We start from the raw sequence: 11,474 nt of genomic DNA, 5'->3' as shown, positions 1-11,474 counted from the left end.
TTCAGAGCTGGGAGCTGGCTGAAGAACCGGAGTTCAGAGTCAGTGGCTGGGCAGTGGAATGGCAGGTGAAATGGAGCACAACTAAATGCCAAGTCATGCAGGGGGAATGATTTTTTTTTTTTTGCTTTTGTGTTTTTTTTTTTTTTTTTGTTTTTGTTTTTTTTTTTTTTTCCAGATCAAAGTTGAAGATGGAAGATATTAAAGAAGTAAATAAAGCGCTAAAGGTACTCTGCATCTTATGGATATTTTGACTAAACATATGCGTTTCATTTAACACCTTCACATTTCACCAAGGTTATCCTACTTTAAAAAACGGCTTTTGAAAAATACCAACAACATTGGTAAACTGCCTTTGAATTTTAGTTTATAAATTTATTTGCATCTACAGTGAGGTTTTCATTCCAATTTCGCAGGGTCATACCTGGCTGAAGGACGATGAAGCAACACACTGCAAGCAATGTGAAAAAGAATTCTCTATCTCGAGAAGGAAGGTAGTGTTGTTCACTGGATTCTTTTTTCCTTTTGTCATGGAAAACAAAAATTGTGCCGCTGCATAGTTTGCTGGGGAAGACTGACACTGCTTCAATTCCAGATCTTGTTGGCATGATAACTACACAGAGAAGTAATTTGGCATTTCCCATCCTAAAAATTATGTTCTTCTGCTTGGGTGCTTTCCTTGGTGGGAGCTTGTTAGGGGCTGTGTTCTCTTGTGCTGTGGTTCATATCTCCCTTCCCCGCTGGGCCGTGTGTACCGAGGACTGGGTGCTGGCAGCCGCGCTCAGTGCCTCCCAGTCGCAGGGAACTGCGGCTGGGGTCCTGCTGCGTGGTTTGGGACAGCTCGGTCCGCCTGCACGGGGCGTGGGGCAGCCCAACCACCAGATTTCCTCGCTGTAGAGCCGGGCCTGCGGGTGCTTTCCTGCAAGCAGGGGCCTGGCTGCCCGGTGATCCAGAGCGCTGCTAAGTGCCAGCGGAGCGAGTGTCTCCTCCAGCCCCTGGCGAGGTCTGGGTGGTGGAGGGAAGCCGGGCTGTGCAGGGCACAGGAGGGAGTGCTGCTGGGAGGGCTGGGCCTGTTGGGAACTGGAGGCTGATGTCAGTGGACTTTGAAGGCTTTTGTACGGTCTGATTTCTCTCTTGCTGATGCTGTGTTTATTCTAGGCAGCTGTGTCTATTCTTTAGGCAGCTGTGTTTATTCTAACTCTCTGTTTGTAGCATCACTGCAGAAACTGTGGGGACATCTTCTGCAACACTTGTTCCAGTAATGAACTTGCACTGCCATCGTATCCTAAACCTGTCCGTGTTTGCGATACTTGTCACACTTTACTCCTTCAGCGGTGTTCGTCCAATTCCTCCTAAGGCTTTCGTCACCTTGACAGGACCACTTTAACGTTGGAAAGTAGCCATTATTTTTTTAATTCTGAGTTCCAGGCACCTTCTGTGCAGCAGGGTGTCTGGTCTCTAGTATTTTCCACTCTAAGACAGAGCAGTGTAAAATAATTTGTAGGGATTATGCAAGCTAATGTCTCTCCAACTGGAATAATTAAGAAAATTCTATCAACTGTAACTTCTCTTGAAGTTCTATTTGAAACTAAAAGGCAAATTCACTTTTCTGATTTTTATAGATATTTGTATTAAAATTTGTATATGGCATTTCTACATTTATTGGATCCCTCTAGCCATGGCTGTCTGTCTGCACATTAACGTCAGTTCCTCTGTAGAGTCACTGTAGGTGCTCCTGTTCATCTCACTGGCTACTGTACAGTTTTGTATTTGCTCTAAGTACCGAGAAGAGAAGTTGATTTATTAATTGTCTATAGAAAGAGCTTTATGATGAGCGTCAATGAATGTGCCTTCCCTTCACTGCAGTCAAAAACTACACCGGGTACTCGTTCTGAAAGTCTCTGTGACCACAGCACGGTAGTTACACAATAAAACCTTTTTGCAAAAACTGAAAGCAAGACTGAAGGTCTGATTTTTAACAGCTGTCTGTCACAGATCCTGGGAGAGAATGGTGGTGTACAGCTGAGGGTGTAAGCTGCATGGAGGGTAACTGCCACCAGGTGCAGGATTGTCCTGGGAGGTGCCCAGTAAAGCCAATGTTGTGCTGCGGCAGGAACTGCTGCTGTACTTCCCCAGCAAAAAAGGAGGCAGGGAGTCCAGCGTGCTGGGGACGCAGCGGGGCAGTTGCTCCGACCCAACACCAGCCAGGGTAACGCCGACTGCGGCACATCTCCTGCTACCAAAGCCGTTTGCTCGAGCACGGTTTGTGATAGACAGCCTGTGCTGAGGGATGACCGGCTCCGCGGCCGTTGTGTCAGGGTCCCCAGCTGTCACGCACCACCACCGGTAAGCACCCACGCCGCTCCGCGAATGCCACGTGATGCAGCCAAGTGAGCCCAAGCGAGCGGGTGTCTGCATACAGGGCTTTGCTTCCAAAGGCTGCGCTTAGAACCGACGCAGGTGAGATCGCAGCTCTGCCCTTCTGCTCTTCGATTCCCCCCAGCGCTGGTGGAAGCTCAGCAGGGACCCGAGTCCGCCCTGAGCCGGGCCCTGGCACCAACCCTGCCTCATCCCTCAAGCGAGAGGGCAGGCAGCAGGTTTTTAATGAGGCAGTGACAACCCTGGCTGCGGTAGGAAGCGCTCAGGATTTAACCCTCACACATCCCCTGCCACAGACCGTGATGGGGTTTTCTTCACTGTGGAAAGGGGCCCCAGGGGAAGCAGGGATAATTAGAAAGGGCAAATTAATGCACTGCGGCCAACGCATGGAAGCAGATTCCCTATTATTTCAGGGGAACTTCCAGTGCTCGGAAGCTGTCACCAAGCTGCTGATAAAACCACATCTTTAAGCATGATGTTTGGCAAGCAGAATTTATTGAAACACGGGTGCAGGAAGCTGCAGTGTCCATTGCGGGAGCAGGTTGGCTCCAGAGAGGAGACGCCTACAAGGAAATACAGAATCACCCCCAGGAGCAAGCTCCTGCTGACAGCCCCCTGGGCACCCCCAGCAGCAGGGGCTGGTTTTCTCCACCACCCGCCCTCAGCTGACAAACAACCGTCCCTTTAACATCCTACAAGGCCAGCTCATGGCAGACGCACACTAAGAGTACTGTGGCCACCAAGGCCACAGGAGCACAGGGACACTTCTGCAGGTGCAGCCACGCTGCAGAAGCTGGAGGTCAAGAAGGAAAGAGTTCCAGTTTTTAAAAGGAAGATTTATTTAACAAGTTTCACTTAGCGCAATACACCTAAAAAGGAAATCACAATACAATGAAAGATTAAATCAAGGCCTCAGAATTTTATACGAACACCAAGACCAAAATCCTAAAGTAGCCGTATTGCGTCTCAACACGTTTCCCCCATTAACTTAAAAAAAAAAAAGCTTTAACGTGCCTTACAGGATATTAAAAGAAAGAAACTAGAACTAACATGCCAAATGTTCACTTTGAATTTCAGACACAGCTCCTAGATTGTTTCTTTACAAAAAAGCATGTCTTTTTCAACATGTATTCAAAACAGTGGTGGATGTAGTATGGTATAAGAGCAACATTTAACATAATTCAAACAGCTTTAACCTAAATACGCTTACTGCTTAAATACACTCCTACAACAAAACTAACTTGAGAAACGCTCAAAATTGTTTAACAGTTATAGTCTTTACTCAACTTGGTTATTACATCCTAGATGAATGTTCATTTCTGTATGTTCAAAAATACTGAACCCGAAAGGTTTTAAAATAACAATCCTGAATTCACTTACAGTAAAGCATAAATCACAAGCTCGTATTGCAAAACTGTTAAACTTAGTTTTTTGTTTTTTTGTTTTTTAAAAAAAGATGTGACCAAAAGTCAGCAATGGGTTACATTCCCCAGCCACCACTCATGTTGGACATGTTCGACATGCCGCCCATGCCGTTCACTCCCATGGACGCGCGGTTCCCGCTGCTGTAGTAGCTGCTGTTCATGGCGCCCTGGCTCCCGGGGTCTGAGGGGGAAAACCGACAGCGGGTTCACAGCTGGTTCAGGCCGATTCGAAGCATCCTTCCCCCAGCGCCTGTCCGTGCTGGGCCACCTCGTAAATACCGTCTACTGTGCCCAATAGTGCACCGTGTCAGTTTACAGCTCCATACCCAAAAATTAAGCTTATGGGTTGTTCAACAAAAGAGCCAGCTCCGCCTCGCCCACCCCCACCCCCCTTTCAAATTCAGTCTTGTTTTCACCATTTGTGGACATGGAGAGGACCCCACCACCCCCATGTACCTTCCCCCATTTGTACTTGGCAACCAGGTTGGTCTCCAGCTTTCATAACTGGAAGTCTGGGGGCTGGCATTTCCTACCCCTTCCAGAACAATTTCCCACATTTCCCCCCACCCTCAGCTCCAAGCTCCTGCTTGGAATCTACTCCCCTCCAGTTCCCCATTAGCTCTAAAATGCTCAATAGCCAAATCTTCAACTGCCAGGGCTTGTGCTGCCCAGGCCGTAGCATGCCCCCGCCACACCAGCAAACAGCACCTTAAGACAGGCTAAGCTGGCTGCCCTTGGCCCACATAAAACGAGTGAGGAAATGCTCTTACCATAGCCACTCATGCTGCTTTGACCGCCATATCCTCCTCCGTAACCCCCACTCAACTGCTGGTTAGCTGGACCACCGTAACTGGATTGGCTTCCTTTCAAGTTAAGGACAAAAACATTAAGAGCTTGCCTGTCACAGAGTCTGCTCGTTAGCAACAAATCCACCCTTCACCTAACAGCCCCTGTACTCTGGCACTACCTCGCTCCCACCTATGTAATTTTCTTCATAACCAGCAAGCTCAAAGGGATCAGGTTTTAAAGACATTCCTACAATCAAGCAGCAACAAGAACCTTTAAGAATTACAGCAAGCACCTGTGACTCTCAAGCACTCGCTGTAAGGGTTAACTTCTGCTGTTTCTAAGGACTATCCTAGCAGGATCAATCTGCTGTTGTCTGTAACGCACACCTCAAGAGACTTAACGTTGGCCTTAACCAAGCTCACACAGGACTGCTGCCCATGGCAGTGCCTAGCCGACTCGTCAACGGAATCACTGGTTTGTGTACAGCCCCGACAGAGCCTGATGCCTGTTCCAGACTGGTTGTGCCCCATCACAGCAGTGCTATGGCTCACCACAATGGAGAGAGCTCTACTTCAGCTCACTAACTACTGCTCTGCACCTCACCACTTGCCTGAACTCCCACAAAACTCTTCTGTAGTTAAAGCATCAGCATTAGACTTCAAATATTTTGTAATCAAAATGCTATAAAAGCAGCAGAGTATCTGCACGCGCATATTCCCCCACCCTCAAGAAAGAAACCCCCCAGAAACCAACCACCACCTTAATCGCCAAGGAACCAGACAAGTCAGGTATCAGGAAGAGTATCTGCGCCACAGACACAGTCGTGGCAGTCACTTAGACTTGGATTGCAAACACACACTTTGGATTTTCAAACAATTTGGGGAGTTTGCTAGAGCAACTCAGACTGTTTCTCCAAATTCCCTCACCACCAAGACCAGGCTTGAGTGGCAGGTCATGTGCCACAGATACATCCTCCATCACCAGACTACATTCTGGTCTCCAAAAAAAAAAAGGGGGGGTGGGGAAGGAGAAGAATAAAAGGACAGGCACCTCCCACCTCACTTTCACCCCACCACACTCCCCAGAGCCACTCATCCCACCACACACCCCACATTCAGCACCAGTTTATCCACCCTATTAATTGTTCCAATGTATTACCAAAAGGTTTATATACCTGGCAATGTGCTAGTGTTCCAATCTTGGACTACCCCTTCCGATTCCTTGACTGTGTGATTAAGACAGAATGTTGAATTTCAGTTTTTATGTCACGCATAGAACAAGCAGGAGCTGTATAAAACCAGCCAGCTTCGTTAAATATCAAGTACTTGGTTCAAAGTGCAGTTAGACTGTTTACACATACCCATTGCTCCCATCATCTGACTGCCATAGGCACCACCACTTCCTCCTGCTGTAGAATTCAAGAAGAGTTCTACATATCTGTGTTCTGGAAGAAGAAAATTTTGCCATGAGAGCATTTCACACCAAACCTGGGCAGTTTTGCCTCACTGCAAGTAAGGCTGCAATAAAACCTTTGCCATTCCACTTACAGCGGATGTACTACACTGCAGTGCCGTTATTTTCCCTAAAGCCACGTATTCAGAACAGTCGCACTTACGCATATTTGCTTTGTCTTTGGACATTGCGGCCACTGCATCCTCATGAGTAGCAAATTCAACGTCTGCCTCTCCGGTAACTCTGCCATCTGGTCCGATTTCAATGTGTACTCTTACAGGGTTCAGAGGCGAGAAGAACTACATACAAAACAGTCACACAGATTAAAACGCACCAATGCGACAGTTCGGTTTTACAGCAAGTCCTTTTCTCTAACGGAACACTCACTAGCTGCAGCGCAGCTGACACGCCCAGTGACGATGACAGAATCTTAAAGCCATTCCCATAAGAGAAGGGCAGACTGGGAACTCACGTTATAGATGTCGTTCTCCGTAGCTCTGTAAGGCAGACCTCTCATGTGGACGCAGTGGCCAGTCGTGCTCTGGAAGGTGGATCCCCCGTCGCCGTATCTGTGGTCCGACATTCCTGCAGAGAAAAGAGTCCATTCTAGGTCTTTCAGATGTATTTTAGTTTCTTTTGGAATGTATTGAAAAGTTCAGTTACTATTCCTATTAGAGAAATCTTACCTCTTCCAAATCTATCAGAACCAAAACCATAGCCATCATTATACCCATTGTAGTCATCATAACCTCCATAACCTATAAATAGATCGGACAACATGTTCACTTCATTTTCAGAAAGATCCAAATGTACACGAACACACTGCAGACAACCAGTATTACAAAGTCTCATCTCTTCTAGAAGAAATAAAGCCAAGGACATATATAAACCAGCAAAGACCCTACCAGCTCCAAGTGTTGCTGCTCGTCAGATGAGCAACTCCCTCTTGGACTCTGCATGCTTACCTCCTCCGTAGGCTCCACGCCTCATTCTTTCCAAGCTACTTCCTCTACCAAGACTGTTGTATCCCCGCGTAAGACCAGGTCTGTCGTAAGGACCGGGTCTCTGCATTGCCAACAGCTTGCGTGGAGGGTCGTAGTGAGTGCGCACTTCTGCTCGACTACTCTTGAAGATCTCAATGTACCTAGAAGTGTTTCCACAGAAAGAAGTCAGTCTTTAATTCCTTCCACAAACACCTCACAACTTCACATTAAAACAAACCATTTAGTCATAGCCTTGAAACTGGCAGTGTATTTTAAGCCAGGTTTCTTTACGTTATGTAGGCAATGACATACTATAAGGACTACATTACTTTCAAATCAGTGTATTTTCAAGAAATTACAATTACTGAAGGGTTTACGTGCTCCTCATACGTCACAGTATCCCAGCCTTAAGGGTGGGGGAGCAATGTTGATTCCCCACCCTCCTCCCCCCAATTTAAAGTGTTAGTCAAAAAACATAGGAGGGACCAACGTCCGCTCAACTCGGCACTGTTTTGCTCACGTGGCAATGTAAACAGAGGGTTAAAAACCCGGTCTCCACCAAGATTTTAACCCATCAGGATGCTACAAAAAGCTCTGCATGTGCTAGTGAACCCAGCCTATGCTTCAGTGATTCAGCGTAGGCAAAGAAGTGCATGCTTCAATGAAAAATAGTCACAAGTAAAATAGAATAAAAACCCTTTGTGACAATTTCTTGAAAGCTATGCTTATTACATTGAAGATTAATACAGTAAGTAGATTTGTTACATTTCAACTTATAAAACAAGTTTAGAAAGTATCACATTTTCTTATGGTAGTAAGAGTACTGTGCATGTCTTTAGCTCTAAAGGCATAATCGGTGCTATTTGAGAAGTTAAAGCCATAGTCTCTCAACTTTGTCACTTTCAAGCTATCAGTTTTGCACTCCTCCGAGATTACCCAGCTTCCAAAGCACACTTCAAGCTTAGCCCAATTTAATCTTTCATTTTGGGTAGATCCAAAGGTTCTGTGCCCCACGCACATTAGCAATACCTTTACTTATCACCAAGTTAGAGACCAAAATACTATTTCTATTTGGATGTTAACACTTTCAGAAGAGAGAGTATGGATTTAATTATTTACCATAAGAAAAGTGACATAGCCAACCAACCATCCATCCCCACCTGTGCCCTATTCTTTCCTTGTGTTTCTTTAGAGCCTTTTCAGCTATTTCCTGTGAAGCAAACTGCACGAAGGCCTCCCCCGTACTCCTCCCCTGGAAGTCCACCGGCAATGTTATCCCATTTGGCACGATTTCCAACCCTTCAACCCAAGGACAAATAACCCCAGTAGGGGGGCAATATTAACATCACAAGCCCAGTCATGAGTTTTTCTTATAGCTTTAAATACACCAGAATTTTAACACTTGAAAGTGAATGGTATGTTGATTCTAGAACACCAGAAGAAAAAGCACGTCAACAAAAAAAAAGAGATCCACGATCACATACCATTCTGTTTGCACTCTTAACGCACCCTGCAGAGCACAGAAATGTTCTGAGTGTCAGGGACAACTCCTCAGATAAGGCATCTAATGCAGGGTGCATTAAGAAGTTCACATATCACAAACCTCTTCAATTCTGTGCAAGTATTTAAGATGAACTTTTTAAGTTAACTTAAACTCAAAACACAGCAAGTTAAACAGCTTTATATATAACAAGTATTTTTACTAGAAGTCACTCAGGTAAAATAATTAGTCTTACGCAAACATCAAGTTTCAGCATTAATTTTTTTATCTTTAGGACTGCTTAATCAAGAAAAAAATCATGAAGTAATTTCAGAAGTATTAGTTTCTGAACAGAAGAGGCACATTTTGTATATTAAGCACATTAACAGTTTTTAAAGCTTGAATTACTTAACCACGTAAGAAAGAAACAACTTAAAATGCACATGCTTAGGAATTGCTCTTGTTCACAATACATTACTGAATCAGAAAACAAAAAATAAGTTCTGAAGTTGTAAAATTGGAAATATTTCTACTGTATTTTAAAGCAAAATAGTAAGCTCAATCATATCTTGTTATAGCAAAACATTCCAGCTAGCTTTAACACTCACATTTAGAAATCTACTACTTTGAAAATACTAACAAATCCTAGATAAATCAACAGATTTCATTCTTTATGGATTTATGATAGTATTCCAGTTCCTAAAACACACAAAAGCTGCAAAAAAGCGAGAATGAGTCAATACAAGACATTATCTCTTCATCCATAAAAAAATTTAAGCTACACAACATCAAGAGTTTTCCCTTCCCCCTCATGAGGGGGGAAATCTTCACCTGGGTAGAGTTTAGCAGGTTGGTTTGGTTTTGTTTTTCCCCCCCCCCAGAATTTTACTCAACACTAATCTACATTTTTAAAACATCATGGGCACGATGCACGCCCTTCCTCAGCTCCTGCTCCTTGTACTGAGCCCAGCAGCAAGGGTGTTCTACATCCTTCACTGAACAGCGTGAACCAGGTAAGACTGTGGGTGGAAACACTGTCCCATCTGAATTGTTCATTTCTAGACACTTGTTTTCTGCTATCCTTACTTGGAACAGCATGTCCCACTATTAGAGAAGCTTTTTGGAGTTCCCTCAATTATTGAACAAACAAGTACTTTAGGAATTGATTCCTCAAGCCCAGATAACTTACGAAGAAGTGCTTTACTTTTAATACCCATCAGTATACTGTTGGAAGTACTACTGGGCAATGCGTGGTGTGTTGGTTTTTGGTGTTGGTTTTTTTTTTTTTAGCATAGACCAATAGTGCTACAGCTACTACTTTTATCCCACATACCTGAAAAAAACTGTACAATTTCTTCTTTACTACAGCCAAATGGGAGTCCTCTAAGACGTACAAAACCATCATTAGCCGTATCAGGGCTGTTGGGACCAGTATGCTTCAGAACCCAATCCATTTCAACGTTGTTTGACTTGAAAACTGTAAAAGGCACTTAGAATTAATGCATTTTGGAATACACAACAGTTTTAAAAGTCATTTACCTTGAAACTAGTCAACTTATGATATAGAAGTCCATTTATCCTTTCACATGCATTTTAAAAGAGACAGAAAAGCAATTAACCAAAATCCCATCAAGCACAAACACATTTAGTCAGTTACTAGACCAACTGAGTCAAACCTTCAACATATCTGTGTCCCATTGTTTCTCTGTCTTTTTTCAGTGCCAATTTCACATCCTCCTCTGATTCAAGTTCAGCAAATGCTTCTCCACTTGGTCTCCCCTCTCTGGTGTAGATGAAACGGATACCCAAAGCCCCATTTAGAATTTTGCAATCTGAAAATTAAATACGAAGGCCAGAATTAATTTCATTATTACAGGAATATTGTGACTTTAAAAGTCTCAGATATTCTAAAAGGAAAAAACTGGCAACAACTATCAAGTTGTACACCAGCAGTATTCTTGTCACGGCTCTTACAGTGACCAACAAACTAAGGAACTAACTAAAAAGTTACCCTCGTCAAGTCTGAAATTAGCAAAACATTAACAATAAATGCAAATTAGCTATCTATTTTCAAAGCTTTGCTGCCTCAAGCCAAGTTGAATGTGCTACCTGATTTTGATCACAACTGACTTAAACCTTCTCATCAGCATGAAGTGAAATGAGGAGTAGTAACAGTTGGTATAAGCGTAGAGAACTAAATCAGAACCAAGTCCAATACGCCAAACTCCTGAAGCAGCTTTAAAATCTCCAGTCACTGAAGAAAGCATGTATTTATCACCACTATTTATTACTGCAGGATGCTAACAATTTGGGGGAAGGACACAACACACTAAACACTTAACACAAGAGAATCTATCAGGACAACACCAAGAACTAAATTGACTTAGTTCAACATGAAGCAAGATTTTTGATGTTTTCTCTAAAATAGAAGCTTCTCTCTGCTGGCTGCTCAAGAAGCTGAGATAGTTGTGGATATCCCAGCAACCCATGTAGTAAGCTCCTTTGCGTCTAGTTCCTGCTAGCAAAACCATAGCTTTCCATACGTCATGCTAGCTGAGGCACTTGTTGCACTACAAACTTCACTAACTACTGAAGTGCCCTGAATGCTTTCTGGAACTGCTCACTGCAGCACTGTCACTGCTGTAGTGTCCCCAAGAGAAGTCCAGAATTGACAACAAAGCCTGGTCCCTCTCCCAGACCCTTATCCCCCCCCTCAAATTCTGCTTACCAGAGAAAAACCTCTGCACCTCCTCGGTGGAGCAGGACCAAGGCAGCCCCCTGACTTTCACCACATATCCCTCGCTGCTTTCTGTGTTGAGCATCACATTGGGGGTGAGGCTCGGCTCCGTCTCGGCTTCTGTGGTTGCTGGAGAAAACCAAAACATGCCTTTTGAGATGCTGCACAGCACGGCCGCCACCCGCACCCCCTCAGAGCGCCCGGCGGCCCCCTTGGCCTGTGCCCACCCACCC

At 44.5% G+C, this 11,474-nt stretch overlaps 2 protein-coding genes across 4 annotated transcripts in view; one reads left to right on the top strand and one right to left on the bottom strand.

Moving 5' to 3' along the window:
* Window positions 1-1,513, top strand: part of RUFY1 (RUN and FYVE domain containing 1) — an 11,954-nt gene extending 10,441 nt beyond the window's left edge. For all 3 annotated transcript variants that reach the window (XM_009708993.1, XM_009708987.1, XM_009708980.1), the window contains 3 exons: window positions 176-224; window positions 414-491; window positions 1,210-1,513. In XM_009708993.1, coding sequence (XP_009707295.1) covers window positions 176-224; window positions 414-491; window positions 1,210-1,353 — 271 coding nt within the window. In that variant the 3' untranslated portion in view covers window positions 1,354-1,513. The remainder of the gene's footprint in view (window positions 1-175; window positions 225-413; window positions 492-1,209) is intronic.
* A 1,675-nt stretch (window positions 1,514-3,188) lies between these two features.
* Window positions 3,189-11,367, bottom strand: HNRNPH1 (heterogeneous nuclear ribonucleoprotein H1 (H)). Its single transcript, XM_009708969.1, has 12 exons — window positions 11,233-11,367; window positions 10,181-10,336; window positions 9,838-9,981; window positions 8,185-8,323; window positions 7,007-7,185; window positions 6,728-6,799; window positions 6,514-6,626; window positions 6,205-6,340; window positions 5,950-6,033; window positions 5,764-5,814; window positions 4,571-4,663; window positions 3,189-3,981 (listed from the first exon to the last, which is right to left on the bottom strand). Exons 1-12 carry the CDS (start codon window positions 11,324-11,326, stop codon window positions 3,857-3,859), a joined length of 1,386 nt encoding a protein of 461 aa, XP_009707271.1. The 5' UTR covers window positions 11,327-11,367; the 3' UTR covers window positions 3,189-3,856.
* Between the last annotated feature and the right edge of the window lie 107 nt (window positions 11,368-11,474).

The sequence above is a fragment of the Cariama cristata genome, unplaced genomic scaffold (assembly GCF_000690535.1).
Source record: "Cariama cristata isolate BGI_N322 unplaced genomic scaffold, ASM69053v1 scaffold16160, whole genome shotgun sequence".
Lineage (NCBI taxonomy): Eukaryota > Metazoa > Chordata > Aves > Cariamiformes > Cariamidae > Cariama > Cariama cristata.
This window is presented reverse-complemented; position numbering and strand designations above follow the sequence as displayed.

Bases quoted from the DNA above. Each gene is read 5' to 3' on its own strand.
- HNRNPH1 (XM_009708969.1), bottom strand. From the start codon at position 11,326: ATGCTCAACACAGAAAGCAGCGAGGGATATGTGGTGAAAGTCAGGGGG. The intron at 6,627-6,727 runs GTAAGATTTCTC...TTTTCTCTGCAG, and splicing joins TTCTGATAGATTTGGAAGAG to GAATGTCGGACCACAGATAC. The intron at 3,982-4,570 runs GTAAGAGCATTT...TTTCCCCCTCAG, and splicing joins AAGCAGCATGAGTGGCTATG to ACCCCGGGAGCCAGGGCGCC.